At 40.7% G+C, this 23,166-nt stretch overlaps 1 protein-coding gene across 5 annotated transcripts in view; it reads right to left on the bottom strand.

Moving 5' to 3' along the window:
- The window catches only part of CTNNA2 (catenin alpha 2), a 1,074,738-nt gene that overhangs the window by 202,787 nt on the left and 848,785 nt on the right, over nucleotides 1-23,166 (bottom strand). For all 5 annotated transcript variants that reach the window (XM_045580946.1, XM_036435853.2, XM_045580945.1 and 2 more), the window contains one exon: nucleotides 20,973-21,125. In XM_045580946.1, the coding sequence (XP_045436902.1) occupies nucleotides 20,973-21,125 (153 nt within the window). The remainder of the gene's footprint in view (nucleotides 1-20,972; nucleotides 21,126-23,166) is intronic.

Below are 23,166 nucleotides of genomic sequence, written 5' to 3'. Positions count from 1 at the left end.
AGCATGGCTAAAGACGGGTAAGCAGCCTCGTTGAAGCAATATCTTAGCTAATCTCATTTTCCCTGACCTACCACCTGCAATCCTGGTCTCCACTTTCCATCCTAATAAAAGCTCACTTGGGCATCTCTTGATCCTTATTGCTGCTGAGTTCCATTTCCTAGGAGAACTGCTTGATCTCTCTCATCTTATCTGATCCTTACACTCAACATATTTCCTATGAGGATTTGACATCCATTTGGCCTCCCTAGTTCTGCCTCCATTTCTTAACAAACCTCCATTTCTTAACAAAGCCTATGGCCAACGCCTCCTTTTGATGCTCAGAGTGGACACCTAATTCCCCTTGTGAAGTTCTATCTTCTCTTCTCCTGCTTCAATAACAGTAAATAGATGAGTCTTCAATGACTTTCATGAATAGGGACAAAGAGCAGAACTAATGTTTTATCAATATGTGTGCACTTGAGTACCCAAATATGTATGTGGGCATCTTAGAAGCCATGTTAGTCAGCCCATGATGACCACAGGTTAGTTCAGCATTGAGAGGAACATTTATAAATCTATAAACTTCTTAAAAGTTGTAAAACGCCTGTCTTAAAAAGGCAACAGTCAAATGGGACTCTTCCTTGAGACGCAGGATGATTCAATATATGCAAATCAATAAATGTGATACATGTTAAGAGAATAAAGAATGAATTCATAACCCTAGCCAGTTTGGCTCAGTGTAATAAGCATTGGCCTGAGGACCAAAAGGTCTTGGGTTCGTCAAGGGCATATACTTGGTTGCAGGCTCCTCCCCGACCTGTGTCCTGGTCAGGGCTCATGAGGGAGGCAAACAATTGATGTGTTTCTCTCACATCGCTGTTTCTCTCCATCTTTCCCTCTCTCTTCCACTCCCCCCCCCCCCCCAAAAAAAAAGTATCAATGGAAAAATATCCTCAGGTAAGGATTAAAAAAAAAAAAGAATAAATTCATATGATCATTACAATAGATGCAAAAAAGCATTATTCAAAATTAACATCATTTGACAGATGAATAAATAATATCTACAAATAGAATACATATTATTTAGCCACAAAAAAAGGAGATTCTTCTATTTATGACAATATGGATAAAATTGGAGGGCATTATGCTAAGTGAAATAAGCATAATGCTTATATGTGGAATCTAAAAATAAAAGCCAATTACCCTGGCCAATTTGGCTTAGTGAGCATGAGCATAATCCTGTACACAGAAAGGTCAAAGGTTTGATTCCTGGTCAGGGCACATAACCAGGTTGCAAGTTTAATTTCTGTTTGGGGCCCATATTGGAGGCAACCAATCAATATGTCTCTCTCACATTGATGCTCCTCTTGCTCTCCCTCTCCCTTTTTCTTTAAAAGCAATAAAAACATCCTTCGGTGAGTATTTTAAAAAAAGAAAAGGAAAGGAAAGGAAAATCCAATTTCATAGACATAGAGAATAGAATGGTAATTGCCAAGGACTGGGTGAGGAGGGATAGAAAGATGTAAATCAAAGGTCACAAAGTTTCAGTTATAACAGCAGTAAATTCTGAGGATCTAATATATTGGGTCGGCAGCTAAGTAATTGCGGGTTTCACACACATATGGCTTCAGTTGCATTTTTAGGTTTGCAGACGTAGTACAAATGTAAAACACATTTTGTTATTTGGTAGTTGGCTATTCAGCTGTTAATCAGTGAAAAAAGGTTTTTGATCTGTTTTGTAGTTTTCGTTTGGCGTTCGTTGAAAAATGGAAAATCAAAAGGAACATTTTCGTCATATTTTGCTTTTTTATTTCCACAAGGGAAAAACGCATTGCAAGCTCATAAAAAGTTATGTGCTGTTTATGGTGACGAAGCCTTAAAAGAACGGCAGTGTCAAAATTGGTTTGCCAAATTTCGTTCTGGTGATTTTTCACTCAAAGATGAAAAACGCTCTGGTCGTCCAGTTGAAGTTGATGACGCCCTAATCAAAGCAATAATCAATTCGGACTGTCACAGTACAACACGTGAGATTGCAGAGAAGCTTCATGTATCACATACATGCATTGAAAATCACTTAAAACAACTTGGCTATGTTCAAAAACTCGATACATGGGTTCCTCACGAACTGAAAGAATCACAGTTAACGCAACGCATTAGCAGCTGCGATTTGCTAAAGAAACATAATGAAAATGATCCATTTTTAAAACGACTGATAACTGGCGATGAAAAATGGGTTGTTTACAACAATATCAAGCGGAAAAGATCGTGGAGCAGGCCAGGTGAACCAACTCAAACAACATCAAAAGCTGATATTCATCAAAAGAAGGTTTTGTTATCAGTTTGGTGGGATTACAAAGGAATTGTCTACTTTGAACTCTTACCACCCAACCGAACGATCAATTCTGATGTCTACATTGAACAACTAACGAAATTAAACAATGCAGTTGAAGAAAAGCGGCCCGAATTGACAAATCGAAAAGGTGTTGTATTCCATCATGACAATGCAAGGCCACACACATCTTTGGTCACTCGGCAAAAATTAATGGAGCTTGGTTGGGATGTTTTGCCACATCCACCATATAGTCCTGACCTTGCACCATCTGATTACTTTTTGTTTTGATCTTTACAAAACTCCTTCTATGGTAAAAATTTCAATAATGATGATGATGTCAAATCGTACCTGATTCAGTTTTTTGCTAATAAAAACCAGAAGTTTTTTGAACGTGGGATTATGATGCTGCCTGAAAGATGGCAAAAGGTCATTGATCAAAATGGGCAATACATTACAGAATAAAGTTATTTAGTTCCATGAAAAAATTGTCTTTGATTTTCTTTAAAAAATCCGCAAGTACTTAGTTGCCGACCCAATACAACAAAGTGACTATAGTAAACTAGAAGCCCGGTGCATGAAATTTGTGCAAGGGCAGGGGGTGTCCCTCAGCCCAGCCTGCAACCTGCCTGATTGCCCCTAACCGCCTCTGCCTCAGCCACTGCACCCGGGACCCAGGCTTCCCTCCCTCCCTCTGGCTGGCTGCAGGCACCTGGGACGCAGACCAGCTTCACCGGGGTTGGCTGCAGCCACAGGCCTCTGATACCACATGAGGCTTTGCCCAGGCTGGGCTTTATTAGGAAGGACTTCTGGTCTAATTAGCATATTACCCTTTTATTAGTATAGATAATATGGCATTATATATTATACTTGAAACTTGCTGAGAGTAGATTTTAAGTATTCTCATCACAAACACACACACACACACACATACACACACGAAGTTAACTTTGTGAGGTGATTGATGCATTCATCATCTTGATTTTGGTAATCATTCCACCATGCATACATATATCACATCATTATGTTGTACACATCAAACATATATGATTATATTTGTCAAATATGTGTCATCGACTCTGGAGAAAAACAAAAAGAATTGTCATTTCCTGCTTACCAGAACCCAATGGGAGAAGATTGGCTTTCCCTAGTTCCATATTGTCATGAGTTCTTAAAAAAAAAAAGTTTTTATTGCTTTTTAGAGAGAGGGAGAGGTTGCTTCCTATACACACCCCGGCCAGGGGTAGAACTGCAACCTGGGCATGTGCCTTGAGGGGAATCGAACCGGTGAACTGGTGACCTTTCAGTGCAGAGGACCACACTCAACCAAATTAGCCACACTGGCCAAGGCCACATTGTTATTTTTAACCACTCCATGTTGCTAAGGTTTCAAAAACAATATTTGCAGGATGTTTGGGTAATTAGGCTATGACCAATGTCCAGGTGGAAGGGAGGCACAGTAGATAAATTACTAAACAGCAAAGTCACTTTTTTACTGGACTTAACCCAAATGTCATTTTCTGACCCATAGCCTCTTCTGACAATGCTAATTAAAACCTCAACCCTGGTGCCAGCTGGTGTTTTCAGTGGTGAGAGCATCGGTCTACAGACCTGAGGATTGTGGGTTCGATTCCTGGTCAAGGGCACATACCTGGGTTCAGGTTTGATCACTGACCTCAGTTAGGGAACATGCAGGAGAGAACCAATTGATGTGTGTCTTTGACATCAGTGTTTCACTCTCTCTTCCTCTCTCTCTTTCCCTCCTCTCTGCCCTTCCACTCTAAAATCAATGGAAAAAATATCCTCAGGTTGTATTAAGAACAAAAACAAACAAACAAACAAACAAAACACTTGTAATCCCCTAGTCCCCAAACTTCCTACTGCTCTACGTTTTCTTTTTCCATAGCACTTGCCACTTTCTAATTATTACATATTTACCCTGTCAACCATTTATTACCTGTTTTCTACTATTAGAATTTAGTTCTGCATCAGTAGAGATCTCTGTATTGTTCACTGATACATCTCACATATGTTCAGAGCTGTATCTGGCACGTAGAAGGTACTCAATTGGCTGAATGAACTGCTCAGTGGTTGAGCTATTTTGGTTAGGACCCATGCCCAGGTTTTGGGCTTGCTCCCCAGTGGGAGGTGTGCAGGTGGCAGCCAGTCAATTATTCTTTCTCATCATTGATGTTTCTATCTCTCTCTCCCTCTCCCTTCCTCTCTGAAATTAATGAAAATATATTTTAAAAATAGATATACTGGCTGAATGGAATTGAAATTAGGAGGGTAGAAATTTGGACTCTAGAACCATGTCTTTTACCAACTGGCAGAAGAGTGTCTCTTGGGAAACCATTCTGCCTTATCTTCCTTTTGGAACAGTGGACTGTGCTAAAAACCAAATGCATAAAGATGAAAGTGTTTTTGAAAAATATAAATACATACAATATAAAAATATTAAAAAGGCATACAGACACTCAATGTTATTTCCAAGTACAATTGCATGCAATGCTTCATTTATTCATACAACTTCCACCTATTTTTTTTTTTTTTTGCAAATATCTTAGCATTAAAATGCATCAGTAGAAATGAAAAACAAATGGATGGTGAATTTTTCCTGACTGTCTTTGTTGCTAGGGTGAATCACTAGATATAATAAGATACCCTGGCTGCAGTTGATGTAGCTGGCAAAGAGCTCTAAAGTAGTCAAGGAATTATTTAGACTTGGGAAAGTCTAGCTCATAATCACATGATATATTCAATATCATTATTGTTCTCACTTCCCACCCCTACTGTGTTTACTCATATGATTTTCAGTGAATATTTTATTATCAAAAAGAGAAAAGCCTTTCATAAATGCCTATGCTCAAGCATCCATGGCAACAGGCTGTTGCTTGGACTAGGAAATGATATTCCCAGGTTGATGGAAGGAAGTGGTGGTCAACAAAAGGCCCACTCTTCACCTCTGAGACCTTTCAGCGACAGGATCTTGTGTGTTTTTTCAGCTGTTCAGAGCACAGTTTCAAGACGCCTTTCAGGTTGCAAGTAGATTACCTTGACATGGAGGAGTAAGAAATGTGGGATGGGAAAAACAAAACAAAACAATACAAAACAAAACCACAATGGCTTCCTGGAACAGGAGTTAGTGATGAACACTAGTGGGGGGAAAATACAAGCAGCAGTGAATGAAGTATAGAAGAGTGAAAACTTCACTGCAGTCTGCTTGGGTACATAAAAACTGGGAAAGAATGAAGAATAGCATGAGTAGGATTCTGACTAACTACACAAGCCGGAAGCAAACTGAAGAACTTGGAGAAGTGAGACTTTCTCAATGTAACACTCTTGGAAAGGTTGAGGATTTATTTTTAAAGTGTAAAAATTCCTGTCAGAGAAAGGAGAATTAGTGAGGACTTAGACCATTCGCTATAAAATTATTTCTGAGGTATGCAGTCACTGGCTTAAACAATGGGTGGAAATTCAAAAGTAAACCCTTCAAAATAGACATAAAAGTAAATATTTCTACCTTCTTTCTCTCTTAAAAAAAAAAAATCAATTAGGACCTTTCACAAATGGAACTGTGCTCCCAACATTCATTATGTTGAAGCCCTAGTCCCCAGTACCCTGTAGTGTGACCATATTTGAAGGGGGGTATTAAAGAAGCAATTACTTTGGTGTCTTTATAAGAAGAGGAAATTTGAAACACAAGGAAGCACTAGGGATGTCCCCACACAGTGGAAAGACCACGTAAAAGCACAGGGAGAAGGCAGCCATCTGCAAGCAAGGAGAGAGTAATCCAGTGAAACCCTTACTGCTACCACCTTGATCTTGGCCTTCCAGCCTCCAGAATTGTAAGAAAATAAATTGTGATTGTTTAAGCTACCCAATTGATGGCATCTTGCTATGGCAGCCTTTGCAAATGAATACAGTGGAATTGTCCACATTTTGTCAAATAGATTTAGAACAAATGCCAGAAAAAAATAATTGCCAACTAAATAAATAATTAGACTTGAAAAACAAGCACCGACCTAACAGTAATTATGTATTTCTGGACTGTCTTTGATAGAGTAATTGGGAGACTAATGGTATTTAGGAAGCTGACTACCATGACATTTGAATATATAATCCATATTTTAGGATTACAAAATAATAAAGTTGATGCAAAGAAATCACTCAAAACATTACTTTTACCATGCCCATTTGTTCCCCTGTTTTCTATAACCAAATCTTAATTATAATATGTCTGGAATTCAAGCTGCCTTTTTTTTTTTTTTTTTTTTTTTTTTTTTTTGTCTACCCATGGTTTACTTTGTTTATTTATTTATTTATTTATTTATTTATTTTTATTTAAAAAAAAAATTTGTCTAAAGTTTTACATATGTCTCTTTTTTCCCCAAATAACCTTCCCCCATTCCTCCCATCCTCAAGCTGCCTTTCAACCCCAAGGCCTGATGTTACAATTTGGGGTTTTCCAAAGTATCTTTCTTTCTCAGTGTTCATTAGCCTTGTGCATCTCTAAAAGTGGCTATAGTAGTAGAAGGGAGTTCCCATATATGCATTTAATCCTGTAATCCTTTTCCCCTCTTCATCTCACGAAGATACACTCTGGAAAATGGTGTCTTTTATGCCAGTGCTACACCAACAGAAAGGTCATAGAACTCATATGCAAAGTTAAAATGCCCAATGAGGTCAGGGGTTGGGCCTGAGATTCTGCATTTCCAACAAACTCCCAGGTAAGGCCAATGTCGCTGGTCCAGGGTACACACTATGAACAGTGAGGCTGGTGCTTTCTGTAATCAGTGTCCACATGCCCTGGGGAAGTAGTGCCTGTCAAGGCCAATGACCACAACTATGCCCATGACCAATGATCATGACCCTGGGATGATGGTGTTCTTTCTGCCTTTGTGTGTTGTCCATATGTATTGGATCCATAGCACATATTTCCCCTTAAGATCTTCAAATCTGTCTTGAATTCCTCCTACCCCTTCATTTAAAAAATAAAGTGAGAGTTCACTAGATACAGAAATAGGGAAAAAGAATTCTTGGCTGAGCAAATGGCAGGAGGTAAGGCTCAGAGGCAGCAAGTGTGAGATATGTCTGAGTACTAAGGCAAGTGATAAACTGCATGTTTTTTTTTGTTGTTGTTTGTTTTTTTCAAGAAATTAACATGAGGTTAGACTAAAAAGCTGCATTAAGACCAGGCCAATCTAGGGAATTCTAACCCAAATTTAACTCTGAACTAATAACCATTTATGCTTGATGACTGCCCTATGTTCTTGAACTTTATTGTTGATGTAGATAAGGGTAGACTCTGTCATCTTCCAGCTCTTTTTGTGCACAGCCTACTACCTTCCTAACTTCTCCTCTGATACCTGTCCCGTCCTCTTTCATCAGAGCCTTTGTTTCAGCCAACTGCCTTCATTAGAAAGAAATCAGTGAGAATCCTAATTAGATATTGCTAGTTGAACAACAGTGAAGGGTCCCTCCTGGAAGTCATTTTGGAACACTGCAACATACTTTAGGAAATATTAAAGATGATAAGGAAATGATTTAGGGACCAGTGATTGATGATTAAAGAAACTGGTGACAGAGTAACAGCAATTTCAGAGATAATTTTAATTAAGAAATAGAACTTCACCTATTTCTTCTGTAATCTATTCAGATTAAATAAGTTGTGTTACAAATTAAACAATGTAGGTATGGTGCACTGTGTATATATGATTTAAATTGTATGATATACATACATATTTGATTTAAAGATTCAATAGAAGTGGTCTCAACTCAGGACAATTTTGTCCTCCAGGAGATCTTTGGCAGTTTCTACATCATTTTTGGTTGTCACTGCTACTGAGATCTGCTTTGTAGAGTTCAGGGATGCTGCTTAGCATCCTACAATGCACAGGACTGCCCACTCAAGAAAGTTTTGTGAGCCTAAAGTGAAAATAGTGAGGAGACTGAGAAACCCTGTTATAAACTAATTCTATTTCCTTCCTGAAACTCTTTGATCTTTATAATCTCCCACTGACATACAAATTTTGTTTTTTTCTAATTCTCACCTGAGAATATTTTTCTGTTGATTTTTAGAGAGAGTGGAAGTGAGGGGGAGAGACATAGAGAAAAACATCTATGCCAGAGAGACACATGGATTGGTTGCCTTGCACAGGTGCTCTACCCAGGGCTAGGGATTGAGTTTGGGACCAAAGTATGTGCCCTTGACTAGAATCGAACCTGGAACCCTTCAGTTCGAGGGCCTACACTATCCATTGAGCCAATGTACAAAATTTTATTCCAAGTAAAGGAGAGCAGCTCTTTTGTGTGTGTGTGTGTGTGTGTGTGTGTGTGTGTGTGTGTGTGTGTGTGTGTTTAATATATTTTATTGATTTTTCTTACAGAGAGGAAGAGAGAGAGATAGGGAGCTAGAAATGTCGATGAGAGAGAATCATCAACCAGCTGCCTCTTGCACACCCCCTTCCAGGGATGTGCCCTCAACCAAGGTACATGCCCTTGACTGGAATCGAACCTGGGACCTTTCAGTCCGCAAACTGAAGCTCTACCACTGAGCCAAACCGGTTTCGGCAGAGCAGCTCTTTTGAAATAGTGTTCAACCACTTTGTTGCTCTAGAGTGATAAGCAATATCAAGTACAACTTGAGTGCACTGTTGTGGCAGCTACAAGTACATTAAGTTTCTATAAATTTCTTTGAACAAAACAGGGCTGACTCTTGTGAAAATGTAAACTTTACTTGACTCGCCTCCTTCTGGGAAAACATGTAATGGAAATAGTCATTTCACCCGCAATGCTCTAAGGGAGGATGAAGATGTATTAGCTTCAAGGCTCTCCTTGTAGATTTATACTCGGACTTTTCAGGGCAAGAGAATCACTAGTACAAATGTCATTAGTGCTTTTTGACCGTGAGAAACTACTCAGAATTCTGAGGCGGCCATTCATTGATGGTGTTTGTGCAAAAGCTCTTTCTCTAAAACTCTGGTTAAGCAACTGGGACAAAGGTTGAATTGTTTTCATTTTGAGAAAAGCAATTGTTACCCTCAAAATTCCAGGCAAAAATCAGAGAGAATTCATTGAATATTAGATGTTTTGCCCCAAAAAACAATCAAGAAACATAATAGGAAATAATATAACCATTATTTGTAGAAACACAAGGCACTGAAATCTATAAATATAATGAATGCCCATTTGAAAGGTTTCTGGCGATGCGAGTGCCGTGGAGAAAAATAACAAGAGGTCAGACAGAGTCTACAAAGTCAACGAGAGGGGAAGATGGCCTTGAAGCAAAATTCAAGGGCAGAGAAACATCAGGAGTCTACTTATAAATTAGAGCCGCTTCTACCTGGTAGAGCATTTATTCAGCAGAGGCAACCAGATTTCCTGCCTTCCCTGCCTGTCAGACCTTCCCCTTCCCCCTTTCTTTCAATATCTGCTGTCCTGTCTTCCCCCTCCCGCTTGCCTGAGCTTCTGACCTGGCCATGGCAGTCTGAGTCATAGCTCTAGCACTGTCCCTGACTCCCAGTGTCCCTGACTCCCAGTGCCCTCTTCAAGAATGTGGCCTGCCCTTAATCCCTGACTGCTGCATCGAATGAGAGTTTCCTTTTGGCTTCCTCCACTCTGTACTTGACTGGACAGGATTCCCCACAGTGGACAGTGTGTGTGTGGGGGGGGGGAAGAGACTGGGGGGTCCACCTGAGTCTTTTCCCCTCACAGGTGTGAGGCTAAGAGGCTAGAGGTCCTCTGAGAGGGACAGACACCAGCCTGGTGCCACGCTTACAGAATGGGCACCTGCAAGTAGACCAATTCGAATGTGAATTGCAAATTTTTTTGAAGCTCTATGTAACAGATACTTGAAAAGACTTGACTTTTTTGAGATACTTGATTATGGGGATCAAAACAGGCTCTTTAGCTGAGTGCTGCATTGGGATAGGTCAAACCATCTCCTATTTTTAGTTTGCAAAACTACTGACTCATAGGAGAAACCCTGCTGCCCCCCTGCCATTAACAACCTCCAAGTCTTCCATCTCATAGAAGCTGTCAGGACATCTTACAGAAAATCTGCAGGGCCGTTCATCAGACAGGCAATCTGAAATGCATTTTCGCCTGTATATTATGTTTCACCATCAAAGCATCCTGGGTTTGAAATTTAAGTTTCAAATCAATCTTTTAAAATTTTAAAATTTAAAAAAAAAATGAGAAAAGCAATGTGGGTGAGAGAAGGTGATGGGTCTGAGGTCTTGGATCCTTGCACATAAACTTGGTAAAGAAATCATTTACCCAGGAAATTGTAGAGATTTGGAAAAATGGGTTTGTCTCTTCAGTCTTCCCTGAAAGCATTTAGGAAAGTGAATCCTGGGCTCCTATTATTTTCACATAAAAAAGTAACAACTTGTCAGTCTAAGTAAGTAACTGGAGTTTGGTGGCAACTGGCATTGTGTGAAAATATTGACTCGATTCCCAGGCACCTTGCATGTGTGAAATTCACACTCTGTGGCGGCTCCAGAACATTTAAACAGGAGCAGCTGAGGGCAGCAATCTGGTCGCAAGTGGTTGTGGGAAAATTTCTGGAAGGTGTATTTGTATTTCAAATAGTTTGTACTTAGATTTTATATTAAAGGTCAATTAAAACAGTTGTTTTTTTCCCACCTAAGATGTTCATATTGCATTTTACAAATGCTTGATTAAATAGTTGTACTTTAGATCAAAGTACAATAATAATCATACCCACATACACAAAATAGAGGGGATTTGAAGGGTGGAGAATGCTTTTTAGAAATTGGAGCAGGGTATGATAAAGAATGCCACACACCTGATACCCCTTGGCCCCATAGTCATTCACAACTATTGGCTTTTTACCAGTACACACTAATGAGCTTCTAGCAAAAGAAAAAAAGGAAGCTCTTAAATCATATAAACAATCTCAGTTGATAATTTAGCTGATATGTAGATTTTCTCTATGGCAGGCATTAACTTCTATTCTCTCTTTGGTTCCACATATATTTTTGCCAAAGTTATTAAGAGCTATTCAAGCCCTAGGACAGAGGTCGGCAAATTCATTAGTCAACAGAGCCAAATATCAACAATACAACAATTATAATTTCTTTTGAGAAAACCAACTTCTGCGCATGGGCCATGAAATTTTGATCGCACTGTACAGTGCATGCCCACACGAGGTATTTTGTGAAAGAGCCACACTTAAGGGGCCAAAGAGCTGCATGTGGCTCTCGAGCTGCAGTTTGCCAACCACTGCCTTAGTGGGTTTGGCTCAGCGGATAGAGAGTCCGCCTGCAGTTGGGTTTGTTTCCGGTTAATGAACAATTCTGGGTTGAAGGCTTGATCCCCATGCAGGAGGCACCCAATCAGTGATTCCCTGGTCATTGATGTTTCCATATCTCTCTCTCTCTCTCTCTCTCTCTCTCTCTCTCTCTCTCTCTCTCTCTCTCTCTCTCTCTCTCTTTCTCTCTGAAGTCAATAAAAATATATACTTTTTAAAAATAAAAATAAAAAGAGCTATTCAAGCCCAGGCTGTGTGGCTCAGTGGTTGAGCATTGACCTATGAGCCAGAAGGTCACTTTTTGATTCCTGGTCAGGGTACATGCCCAGGTTGCAGGCACCATCCCCAATATGGAGGAGGCAGCCAATCAATGATTCTCTCTCATCATTAATGTTTCTTTCTCTCTCCTCCTCCCTTCCTCTCTGAAAAAATTATATATATATATATATATACATACACTAGTCTTTGAGATACTGGTCAGTCACAGGCAAAACCACAGGAGTAAAATAAGTAGTGATGGGATTCATATATTGGTCACTTTCTGGTCTGGAAAAGCTTATCCACCAACTGTACCTCAAGTTTCCATTTCCTGTTCACTTGAGACATAAGGGGACTGGGAAGTTGTTCTTCTTCTAGTCCCCAAATGCATTCTAAAACAAGGTATTTTGTCTTCCAATTTCCTAGAATCTGGAATCAGGAACGGTCCTTAGAACATAGAAAGTGGAGGATAAAACAGGACCTAAACGATGACCTGCCAGATGAAAATCTGAGGGTCTAAGGAGTACAGTGGTTTGTTCATTCTCACACCATAGGGGCAGACCCTCACACTGCTGAAGACATCCCCGTCAGCAGGCCCCGGGGGCCCAGTGCTGTTGTTAAGGTTAGTCTGGAAAATACACATTCACTGAGCCACAGGCAGGCCACGGGGCCCTGTGAAGTTGAACTCCACCCCTTTCTAAAGCTAATGGAGTCAAGCTAATCTGAAAACTTGTTTTTATTTCAAGAGAGCAATGTCCTAACATACCACCCCTTTCAAACTATGCCTTTAGGCTGGCCAGGGGGCTCTGTGATATAAAAAGCCCTTGCAGCTAACAAAGATTGAACACATGAGCATGGAAGAGTTATTTTCCCGGACAATTAAAAACTCCTTGCTCTTACACAAACCACATCATATTGAATGGGACCAATTTTTCATTTTTTTGTGAAGGAGTCTGACCTTAATAATGTAACATTATGCTACACCGCAAAGTGTTTGAGTTAGCAGGACCAAAATATACACACCTTTTAACAGTTGCAGAAAATACAAACCACAGGAGAAAACAGACATATACATACAGAAAACAGTCACTCCCTACATGGATGATAAAACAGTAAAACTCATATTTAGGACGGTGCTCCTCATTTATCAGCAGTTTCTGGTTTTCCCAGTTTCAGTTACCCAGGGTTCTAAATATGACATAGACAATGAATATCAAATGTTTATTTCCATTTCATTCGTTTTTGAATTGTGGGCCCTGCTGAGTATCATGATGAAATGTCACACTGTCCCACTCTGTCCCCCTCTGAACACGGTCATCGCTTTATCCAACATCTCCACGCTGTATAAGCTCCTGCCCCTTAGTCACTTAGGAGCCACGCTGACTGTGGCTGTGTCACAGGGCTTGTGTTTAAGTAACCCTTCTTCTACAAAAATGATGGAATGCCCCCTTAGCCGGCTTGGCTCAGGGTATAGAGCGTCAGCCTGTGGACTCCAGTCATAGTACTAATTCCTCGCTGGACTGTTGGCACACCTTTCATCTGTTCTGCCCTCTACTTCTGTCCGTCTACATACATTTGCCACATAGCAGCAGAGTGGCTCTTTCAAAATGCCAGTTGGATCTTGCCTCACCCTTGATCAAAGCCTTCCATGGATTCAAATATCGGAGTGGAGTATGAAATCTTTACACCCAGCCCTCATTCTCATTTCGGGAATGTTCTCACTCACTCACTCTCAGCTGCAGTCACTTTGTTCTCTGTTCTTTTTTAAATTAATTTCTTTATTGATTTGTCCTCAACCCCCCATTCCAATCCCCTCCCTCCCTCCCCCCGCCTGCACACTCATGCCCCACCCACCTATTGTCCTTGACCACTGGTTAGGCTCGTATGTATGCACACAAGTCCTTTGGTTGATCTCTCCCTTTTATCCCCACCCTCGCTTTGAGGTCCAACAGTCTGACCCATGGCTCCTTATCTCTGGGTATGTTCTTGTTCATCAGTCTATGTTGTTCCCTATTTCCCCTAGATAAGTGAGATCATGTCCTACTGGAAATATACTTATAAGAATCAAAAATGAGACAAGCAATAATTGTTATGCTGAAAGGCATATGAATCAGTCTGTAGTGAGCTTCTTTCTGGGCCAAGCACACTGCTGGCCTTGAGAGCCCCATGGTCTGGAATGTTTGTCCATCCCCGTACATCCTGCTCAACAGTCATTTTAGGAGACAAGTCTTTTCTGACCACCCATCCCCTTCCGCCTTCCCCCTCCCAGCCCCACTCTGCTTTCTTTTGCTCTGCATACAACGTTCCACCTTACACATTACACGTTTACCTCAGTCTTTCTCAACCTTCCCCAACAGAACGCATGCCCCAGGAGAGCAGGGAGATCAGCATATGTTGTCATGACTGCATTGCCAGTCACGGTGAACACACGATAGCCACTTGGTAAATATGTGCTGCTGAATGAATCGTCTGTGCCAGTGGAGGGGTTACTTGAGAAAAGCAGATTATTCAAGGCCGAACCCAAGGCAGTCTGTGCTTTCCTGATGACTGCATTGGCGATTCTGAGTATTAGAGTGTGCCCCTAACCTTCAAGCCTAACAGACACAGCTTCCTACCCTTCAAGGGGTGATGCTATTAGGAGTAACTATAATATACCAAGAGGATGAAGCGGAGAGTCAAGACTCCCTAGTCTGACTCATCACTGTTAAGGTGTTAACCATAGACTTCACTTTGTCAGCTAGAAGCAGCCCTCTCTCTCTCTCTCTCAGACCCTCTGTGTCCAAGGGAAGGACTTGAGAGACAGACGAGTTAGGGGCACTGCCACAGGCACACTCTGACAGAGTTCCTTCAGCTTCTCAGGAATCTCCACACACCAAGGCCTTTCTCCTCAGTGGCAGTGGGAGTTCCCCCTTTGGTTCTTTTCAGATCTGAAATCCCTCCCTGGTCGTGTATCAGGAACATCAATAAGCACAATGCTTCTTTGCTGACCCTGGAGGCACCTGTATGAAGTCCTGAAACCTTTCTCTTAAAACGTAATACTTTAGGGGTCTAAAGGTTGGCCATCTCCCTGGATGCATATATTATTTTATTCACTCTCTAGGGCCTAGAGAACATCTGTTTAAGGAACATCAGCTATATGTTGGGGTGCAATTAGGAATCAATTATACATGGACCCTCTCTTAAAGGAACTGCTGATCTAGCAGGAGAAGGAGAGTATAGTCCTAGAGCTGGGTGTGTGCAAATCAGAAGGAAATAGGTTCCATGAGAGTGAAAAACTCAGAGAAGTGACCCTACGTGAGGACAAGCTGTGTGAGCTGAAAGCTGCACAATGATTAGAAATGAGAGGAAGGGAGTAGATGGGTGTCTATCAGGAAAGGGACAGCATAAGCACATTCAAAACATGAAAGATGGCCTATGTGGCTGATGTCAGTCAGGAGGAAGTGGGAGAGGACAGAGAGGTGAGCCTGGAGGTGGATGGGGGAGCCAGATCAGAGTCTCGCAGGCTTCTTTGGAAAGGGGGTCCTGGACCTGAGCACCATGGGAAGTCTCCAAATGGCCTCAGGCAGGGAAATTACATGATCTGATTTGCATTTTCAAATGTTCACTCTGGCTGTGCTGTGCAGAGGACTGAAGGAGGACCGAGCAGATGACAGGCCTGTTGGACGACACTGCCATTCCCAGACAAGAGTAGGTAGCTGGCTCTGCTGTGGGTCTAGTGGAGATGGGGGAGAAAGAAGAAGAGCAGGCAGGCTGACTGAGCAGCAAGGCAATGGAAGGAATAGAACGAGCCTGGAGCCACTGAAATAGCTGTATCAGTTTTACATCTCATTTCAAAGAGGAGCTTTTATTTTCTTTGCTGCAGTGCATATTTTGTTCCCAATTTACTTCCACTCCACCCCACCCAGACCATGTGATTTTGGTACTGAGTTGCCATAATCTGCACTCCATTTCTCCAAAAGGCTTGGAAATGAGGTACAACAGGTGTCCTCTGATCAGCTCAGTGAACCCTCCAAGTGGGTTCCGCCCCACAGCACTTAGCTAACCTCCAAGGGGGTGAGATAGATGAATTTCAGAGATGAGAAAATTTTAGTAAATTTTTAAAAAGTCAGTTCTACTATGCCAATGGTGTGGCTCAGTGGATGAACATCAACTATGAACTGGGAGGTCACCGTCTGATTGTGGATCAGAGCACATGGCCATGTTTTGGACTTGATACCTGGGGGTATGGGGCATTCAGGAGTCAGTTAATCAATATCCCTCTCTCTCATCGTTGATGTTTCCATATCTCTCTCCCTCTCCATTCCTTTCTGCTATTAATAAAAATATCCTCTTTACAATTTTCAGTTCTACTCTCTCATTGACCTCTCTCTCTCTCTCTCTCTCTCTCTCTCTCTCTCTCTCTCTCTCTCGAAAATTCAGTTCTATTGGTGATGCTTCCTATAGCAGCTAATATTCCATATTACAGAGGACTATAGTTGACTGTTAAATTCTCTTAATCAACAAACCCTGGTGCAAATTAACTTAGTCTTTATTAAATGTTACAACACTGCAGGGGTGAGGGAACCCTCAACATTTCACTTGTGAAAACAATTTTAAAAAGTTCCATTATTTTTCCCATTCACATTTTACTAATATTTTATTTGCACTAAAGCTATCCTCGTAGAGGACTTCTGAATAACCACAACATTGACCTGGCTTGTGTGGCTCAATGGTTGAGCATCGACCTATGAACCAGGAGATTACAGTGTGATTTCCAATCAGGGCACATGCTTGGGTTGCTGGCTCGATACCCAGTAGGGGGTGTGCAGGAGGTAGCCAATTGATGATTCTCTCTCATCATTGATGTTTCTATCTCTCTCCCTCTGCCTTCTTCTCTGAATCAATAATCAATAATCAATAAATATATATATTTTAAAAAGAACATTGTGTAATAGGCTGAGACACCTTCCATTCACTTCATCACATCACTCTCTGTGAACAGCAAATACCAAACCGGGGGAAGATGGTGGTTAGACAGAAGGAAAAAAACATAATAGATGGCAAACAATATATTATAATAAACTCAATAATCAAGAAATATAGATGGTATAAAACTATCACCGTCGATTCATGGGTTAAAAATTTCATGTATTCATGCATTCTCCATTCAAAAATTCTATACATGTAATTTGGTATGATTTATATCAATGGCAACTTAGAGATCTATCAAAGGTTGCCAAACAGGGATCAAATGCTCTGAAAGGGTTGTGAGTCTATGTTTGGTGAGAGGAATTGCAGAAAGTAGACAGATAGAGGGGTGATCATTTCAATTCATTCAGAACAACTTTTGTTGTTATGTGCGTTTATTTGAGCTATGGAAACTCTATATTTCAACTTAATGAAGAGACTTCTGCCTAAAAATATTCACAGCAAACAAAAACGCCCCACAAACTTACTAAACCAGATCTCAGGAGCTTCCACTTCTAGCCATGGAGAGACCAATAACAACTGCCTTCCTGCTGAGAACTAGAAATGCAAAATAAAAAGTTTGCTTAAAAGCATGGGACAATGGCCACAGAGGTCAAAACTTAGACAAGATCAAAAGCAGGTGATCATTGAGGGAGCTCAGCTTTCTGCATTTCCTTTTTCTCCCAGAGATTCACTCACTCTTGGTGTTGACAGGGAACCTGAGATGCCCAGCAGAACGGAGAGGAAGATAACTCTGGAGAGTCTGCAGCAATCCCCTGAGGCCTGGGAGACAAAAACTGGCATCCAGGCCAGCCCAGGAAGCTAAGACTCACAGCTAAAGTCCCACAGAGGAGGCAGATTCTAAGACTGGCACTTTATCTATCACCAGTTTCCGCAAGACCTTTGTCTATTAAGTTGTGTATCACAGAGGGCAGAAAGCAAATTGGAAGCATAAAAAAGCAAAGTTTACAGCCTTCTCGTGATGTTGCACAGATAGAAATTGGAGTAAATGCTTCACAAGGGAGGTGGGATACTAAATAACACAGCTGTCCTGTGTTGCCACCCCTGGAAGACTATTCTGTAGGCCAGGGTAAAAGGAAGACAGATTATACCTTAGTAAGACCACAACCCAGAGTCCATTCACTTCAATCCTTGATGGATTGAGACGGTCATCCTCTCTGCTGCCCTTCTGAGGACAGGCTGAATTCTCTCTGGAGGAAAACACATTATCCAGACTGCTACAGTCTGAATGCTGTGGCCCCCCCAAAATTCATATGTTGAATTCTTAATGCAGGATGTGATGATAGTAGGAGGTGAGGCTTTGGAAGGTTCTTAGTCATGAAGGTAGAGCTCTTATGAGTGGGATTAATGTTCTTACAAAAGCACATAACAGAAATCCCTCCCCACTCTCTTCCACTCTGTGAGGACACAGCAAGAAGGCACCTGTTGTGAATCCGGAAGAGGGCCTTCCCCACACTGGAGCCTTGATCTTGGACTTCCTGGCCTCCAGAGTCATGGGAAATAAATGTGTGTTGTTTATAAACCACCCGGTATTTTGCTATAGCAGCCAAATAGACTAACATACACCTTCTATGTTTTCTCATATAGATGTTTGCCCTTCAACCAAATATTACCTGGCATATAAAAAAAAAATAATTCAGGTAAAAATCAAATAATAAAAACAGACACCATAATAAAGTCTGTCTCCAGTTTGAAAGCCTCATGGAGCTCCCTAATAGCTTACTGACACAAGTTCAAATCCAACTCAATAAAACCTGGTGTACCCCGTTCAAATGTCATCAGTCTAATGTCATGGGTGAATTGCAATGAGCAGTCTTACTCCTTGAATGTTTGCTGACAGCATCTAAGCCCCACTATTTCCCCTTTTCATCTTGCTCCATACCTGGGCAAGCTAATTAAAGCAGCCCATTTTTTTTTTGAAAGTCACACCATTCAAATTCCAGCCCCCTGCATCGACATTTTGACCCCAGACCCAACCCCTTACATGATAAAAATCTAAGCCACTTATTCTTGTCTTTGCTGAAGCCACTGTGGACATGCTTGGGTCCTGCTCTGCTCACCCCAGAAAGTCTGGGCATGTGAGTAATATACCCGTTCATATGCTCTTGGTGGTTGTTGATGCATCAGCAATCTCAAAACCCAAGCCAAGTGGGGGGAGGTGCCCTCTCTGGGATAATCACTAAACAGAAAACAAAACTGACCGAAATAGTGGAGTATTTGACTTGGATTTTTAAAATAACTATAATTATTACACTTTTAAAGGAGATGACCTGATAATGATTCTTACCAGAGAACAGAAATCTTTTTTTTTTAATTTGACTAGAAAGCCTTTTAAAAAATGAACTCAATAGATAATTTCAGGGAAACTGTGCACAGATGAAGACAGCCTGAGTGGGCTAGGCAGTAGAAAATAACCAGACATAAGCATAGCTAAGGGGGAAAATTATAGCCTTAAATGCATATATTACTAAAAATTTTAAAGGGCTAAAAATTGTGTCAGAAGAAAGCAGACAAAGAAAATATAAAGACAAGAGCATAACTAAAATAGTAAATAAAGAAAGTCTATAAAACTGAAAGCTGTATTTCCAGAAAGGATTATTAAAATGATATACCTCTTGCAAACCTAATTAATAAAAAAAAAAAGGCACTGATCGCAATAGGAGGAATGCATGGTGATGGTGGAAGAACAGTAATACAAATTCTTGCACATTAAAAAAATAAGAAGAGAGTCACAATTTTATGTAAAAAAAAATTAGAAAATGAAATGAAAATAACAAATTCCTAGAATGCAACTTACTAAAACTCACCACCCTCAAAATAGAACTTTTAGTCATACATTTAGTAAAAATAAAATAAGGTCTGCAATTTTTAAACCTTTCCTCCAATATATGCCCAGGCTCAGATTGCTATATCAATGATTTTCTCTAAATATTTACAAAATAAATAATGCCCATCTTACACATTCATTACTTCCCTCTGGGGTGGATGCTGAACATCCTGCTGCCTGCTGTCTTCAGCCCCAGGCAAGGGCCGTGCTGACCTAACCAAACTCAGCAGGTACACAGGGCACAATTAAATAGGAGCACAACCTGTCACTCACTCCAAGAAACATGGAGAAGATTTCACATCTGATGAACTTACCCTGAATTTAATTTTGCCATCCTAAGAGGGAAACGATTTTTACTATGAACTTGCATTCAACTTGTCTGATATTTTCAGTAATTTTTTGTTGAATTAAAGTGAGGACACACCTGAGAAAATTGCAGTGGTGATGGTGGTGGTGCTGATGGTGGTGATGGTGGTGGTGATGGTGGTGGTGGTGGTGCTTGATGAGTGCTCTCAGCCTGCAAACATTTGGACCCGCCCCTGACAACCATTTCCTAAATGTGCCAGGGTCCTCACCCTCCTGCAATCTTCTGCTCTAGCACACACATTTCCCGTTTAACATCTGTCATTTTCCACGTCGCTGCACATCACTAAATCTAACCTTTGCCAAGCTGTTGATTTTCAGCTCCTAGATTTAGACAGCATGGCTGTCATTTCATTTTTATTTTGTTTCCCTTGGGGGGCAGGGGGGAGAAATCAACATTTTTTCAATAACACACAGCACAATTTCCCATTTATAAAGTAACTCCCAAAGATTTCTCCAACATATTCTATACTTCTGGCCCCGTACTGACACTCCTTCTATTGCCCCAAGATCCTCCAGCAAGACTCTGAACATCTCTTTGGGGGAGGGAGGATTTTTTTCCTCCACACATGCATAGTGTGCACAGCTAATCGAGGTTAGGAGTGTGCAGTGGAGATGGGGATGAGGACGAAGAAGAGGGAAAGGTTTAAACTTCCAACTGGCAGTATCTACCCCTCAAATTCAGGACTTTGGGATGTCCCTTGTACTTCTGTTTCAGCCTTCGTCTATTGTTCAGCAATATTGAGACACGTTCCATGTCATACTTAGTGTGTGAGATACTGGGAGGAGAGCTGACTGATAACCTGCTTCCTTTGAAAGGATGGAGTCCTTGGAAAGTACAGAAAAGAAAGGTTCCACGACCTTATTACTCCAGGAAAACCATAGAATGGCTGCCTATTGAAGTTCCAGGAGCCACATGAAGAAAATAAACCTGTGATGGAATCCCAGCCTTCAGGCCTCTCTTGACTTACCTCCACCAGCTTGTTGGCATGTTCACGGAAAACCTGGGCATATTCCTTCACTTCCTTCTCATTCCCGCTCTTTGCAGCCTCGATGAGAACCAGCAAAGGGACGTTGGTTTCCAGGAAAGAATCAGATATGTGATCCATCACAGCTTTCCGAAGCTACAATGAGCACAAAAACACACGCAATTAGGGGGGAAAATGGTCTATTTATGAGTCTATTACTCATATGACAGAATAGATTAAACTACTGCCCAGTAATACACAGTTTTTCTAGACTATGCCCAGCTCCCATTATTCATTAAAAAAATGTGCCAATTCTGTGGTGCTGGTATTTTGTTTTGTTTTTTTTTAATTATGGTTGACTTTTGATATTAAATTAGTTTCAGATGTACAGTGATTAGATATCCCTATGAAGTGATGACCACAATAAGTCTAGCACCCATCATAGTTATGACATTATTCCCTATATGGTACCTGACATCCCTGGGATTAATTTTATAACTAGCAATTTGTATTGAGCCCCTTCACCTTTTTCACACACACCCTCTCCCCACCATTTTTAAACTTCTCAATCTTCCCAGTACTTATCATACAAAGCAAAACGGAGATGACAGGTGGCTGATTCTGAATTAACTATATTATATGTCAACTTAAAAGTTGAACATATGGCCGATAGCTCAATACATGATAAGCCCTCTCCCATCAAGGGTCTGCTCTCATCCTTCATTGGCCCAAAGGTCTCCAGGATGTTTTAAATGGTGATGAAGTTCAAGGACTTGGGCTCTTTAGAAAAAGAAGAGATCTAGGCGTCAAAAGCAAGTGGGCAGAACTTTAGATGAAGAGTTGGGCCTACAATCCACCCTGGATCTAACCACTTTGCAGTCTCCTGCCTTTTCTAGATGCATTGTTTGTATTTGATGGAGGGGGATCCATAAAACACCTAACAATCTCAAAATGACTCTGCCCAGGTGCTATGGTGATATAGTTCCAGAAAGAAATACTTATAATTATTTTTCAAGATAAGAATAAAGACCCACATTTCTAGCATAATTACACATCATGCCTACATTGTTAAAACCGGAAGCAGGGCAATTGCATAAAAATGAAATTACACTGAACCTGAAAAATGATCTCCAGCCTGGGTTGGCTGGGTGGAGGGGGGCAAAGGAGGACAAAATGGGGGACATCTGTAATACTGTCAACAATAAACGAAGAGGGGGGAAACTGCAATTGTCTAAATGTACACAGGGAGAAAACATCCAAATGTAAGTAAACACAAAAGGAGATGATTAACAATGTGTATGTTTCCCAGACAAATATACCTCTGCAGGAGCGGTCAGGCAACTTTTTAGATAAGGTGATACATATACACTTATTATTGCTCAGAAGAAGAACTTTAAACAAATTTCAGTTCCTTTTGCACTAATTACCATAAATTATGTATGTGTGTATGTATAACTTAGTTTGGTTTACCTCCCAATTGGATTTGACATTTTACCATATAAAATATAGTAAAGCTTATAGAAAGTTAACATTAATTAACTATTCATTTGGCAATCTGTGGAAAACTACTGCACAGGAATAATGTAAGTTATTAATGAGTTCATATGTCCCAGGTATATATAATGCCAGATATTCAACTAAGATTTTTGCGTATTATACCATTTAGTCCCCACATCAGCACTATGAGATACAGATTATTCTTATATCAGTTTTCAATTAAAGAATATGGGCTCAGCCAGTGTGGCTCAAAGGTTGACCTATGAAACAGGAGGTTATGATTAAATTCCCAGTCAGGGCACATGCCCCAGTTGTGGGCTCAATCCTCAGTAGGGGGTGTGCAAGAGGCAGTGGATCAGTGATTCTCTTTCATCATTGATGTCTCTATCTATCTTTTCTTTCCTCTCTGAAATCAATTAAAAAAAATTTTTTTTTTAAAGAGGAAGATGGAACTTAGAAAAGCTAGCTAATTTGCCTGCAATTATAAAGTGGCAGAGCCCATGGTTAAGAAGGTCTGAAGGGGATAGAGCAATGGCCACTTGAAACTGACCTGCCATGGCTGTCTTCCAGGACAAAGCCCCACATGCAGGAGAAACTATTGGGAGTGTAATCAAAATTGAACTTGATAGTGACAATATCAATAAAAGAAAGGAAAGGTCTAGATAAAGTAGGGGAAATGAGCAGAGCCAGGCTATCTAAC

This window comes from Pipistrellus kuhlii, unplaced genomic scaffold, assembly GCF_014108245.1.
Source record: "Pipistrellus kuhlii isolate mPipKuh1 unplaced genomic scaffold, mPipKuh1.p scaffold_m20_p_13, whole genome shotgun sequence".
In the NCBI taxonomy this organism is placed as follows: Eukaryota; Metazoa; Chordata; class Mammalia; order Chiroptera; family Vespertilionidae; genus Pipistrellus; species Pipistrellus kuhlii.
This window is presented reverse-complemented; position numbering and strand designations above follow the sequence as displayed.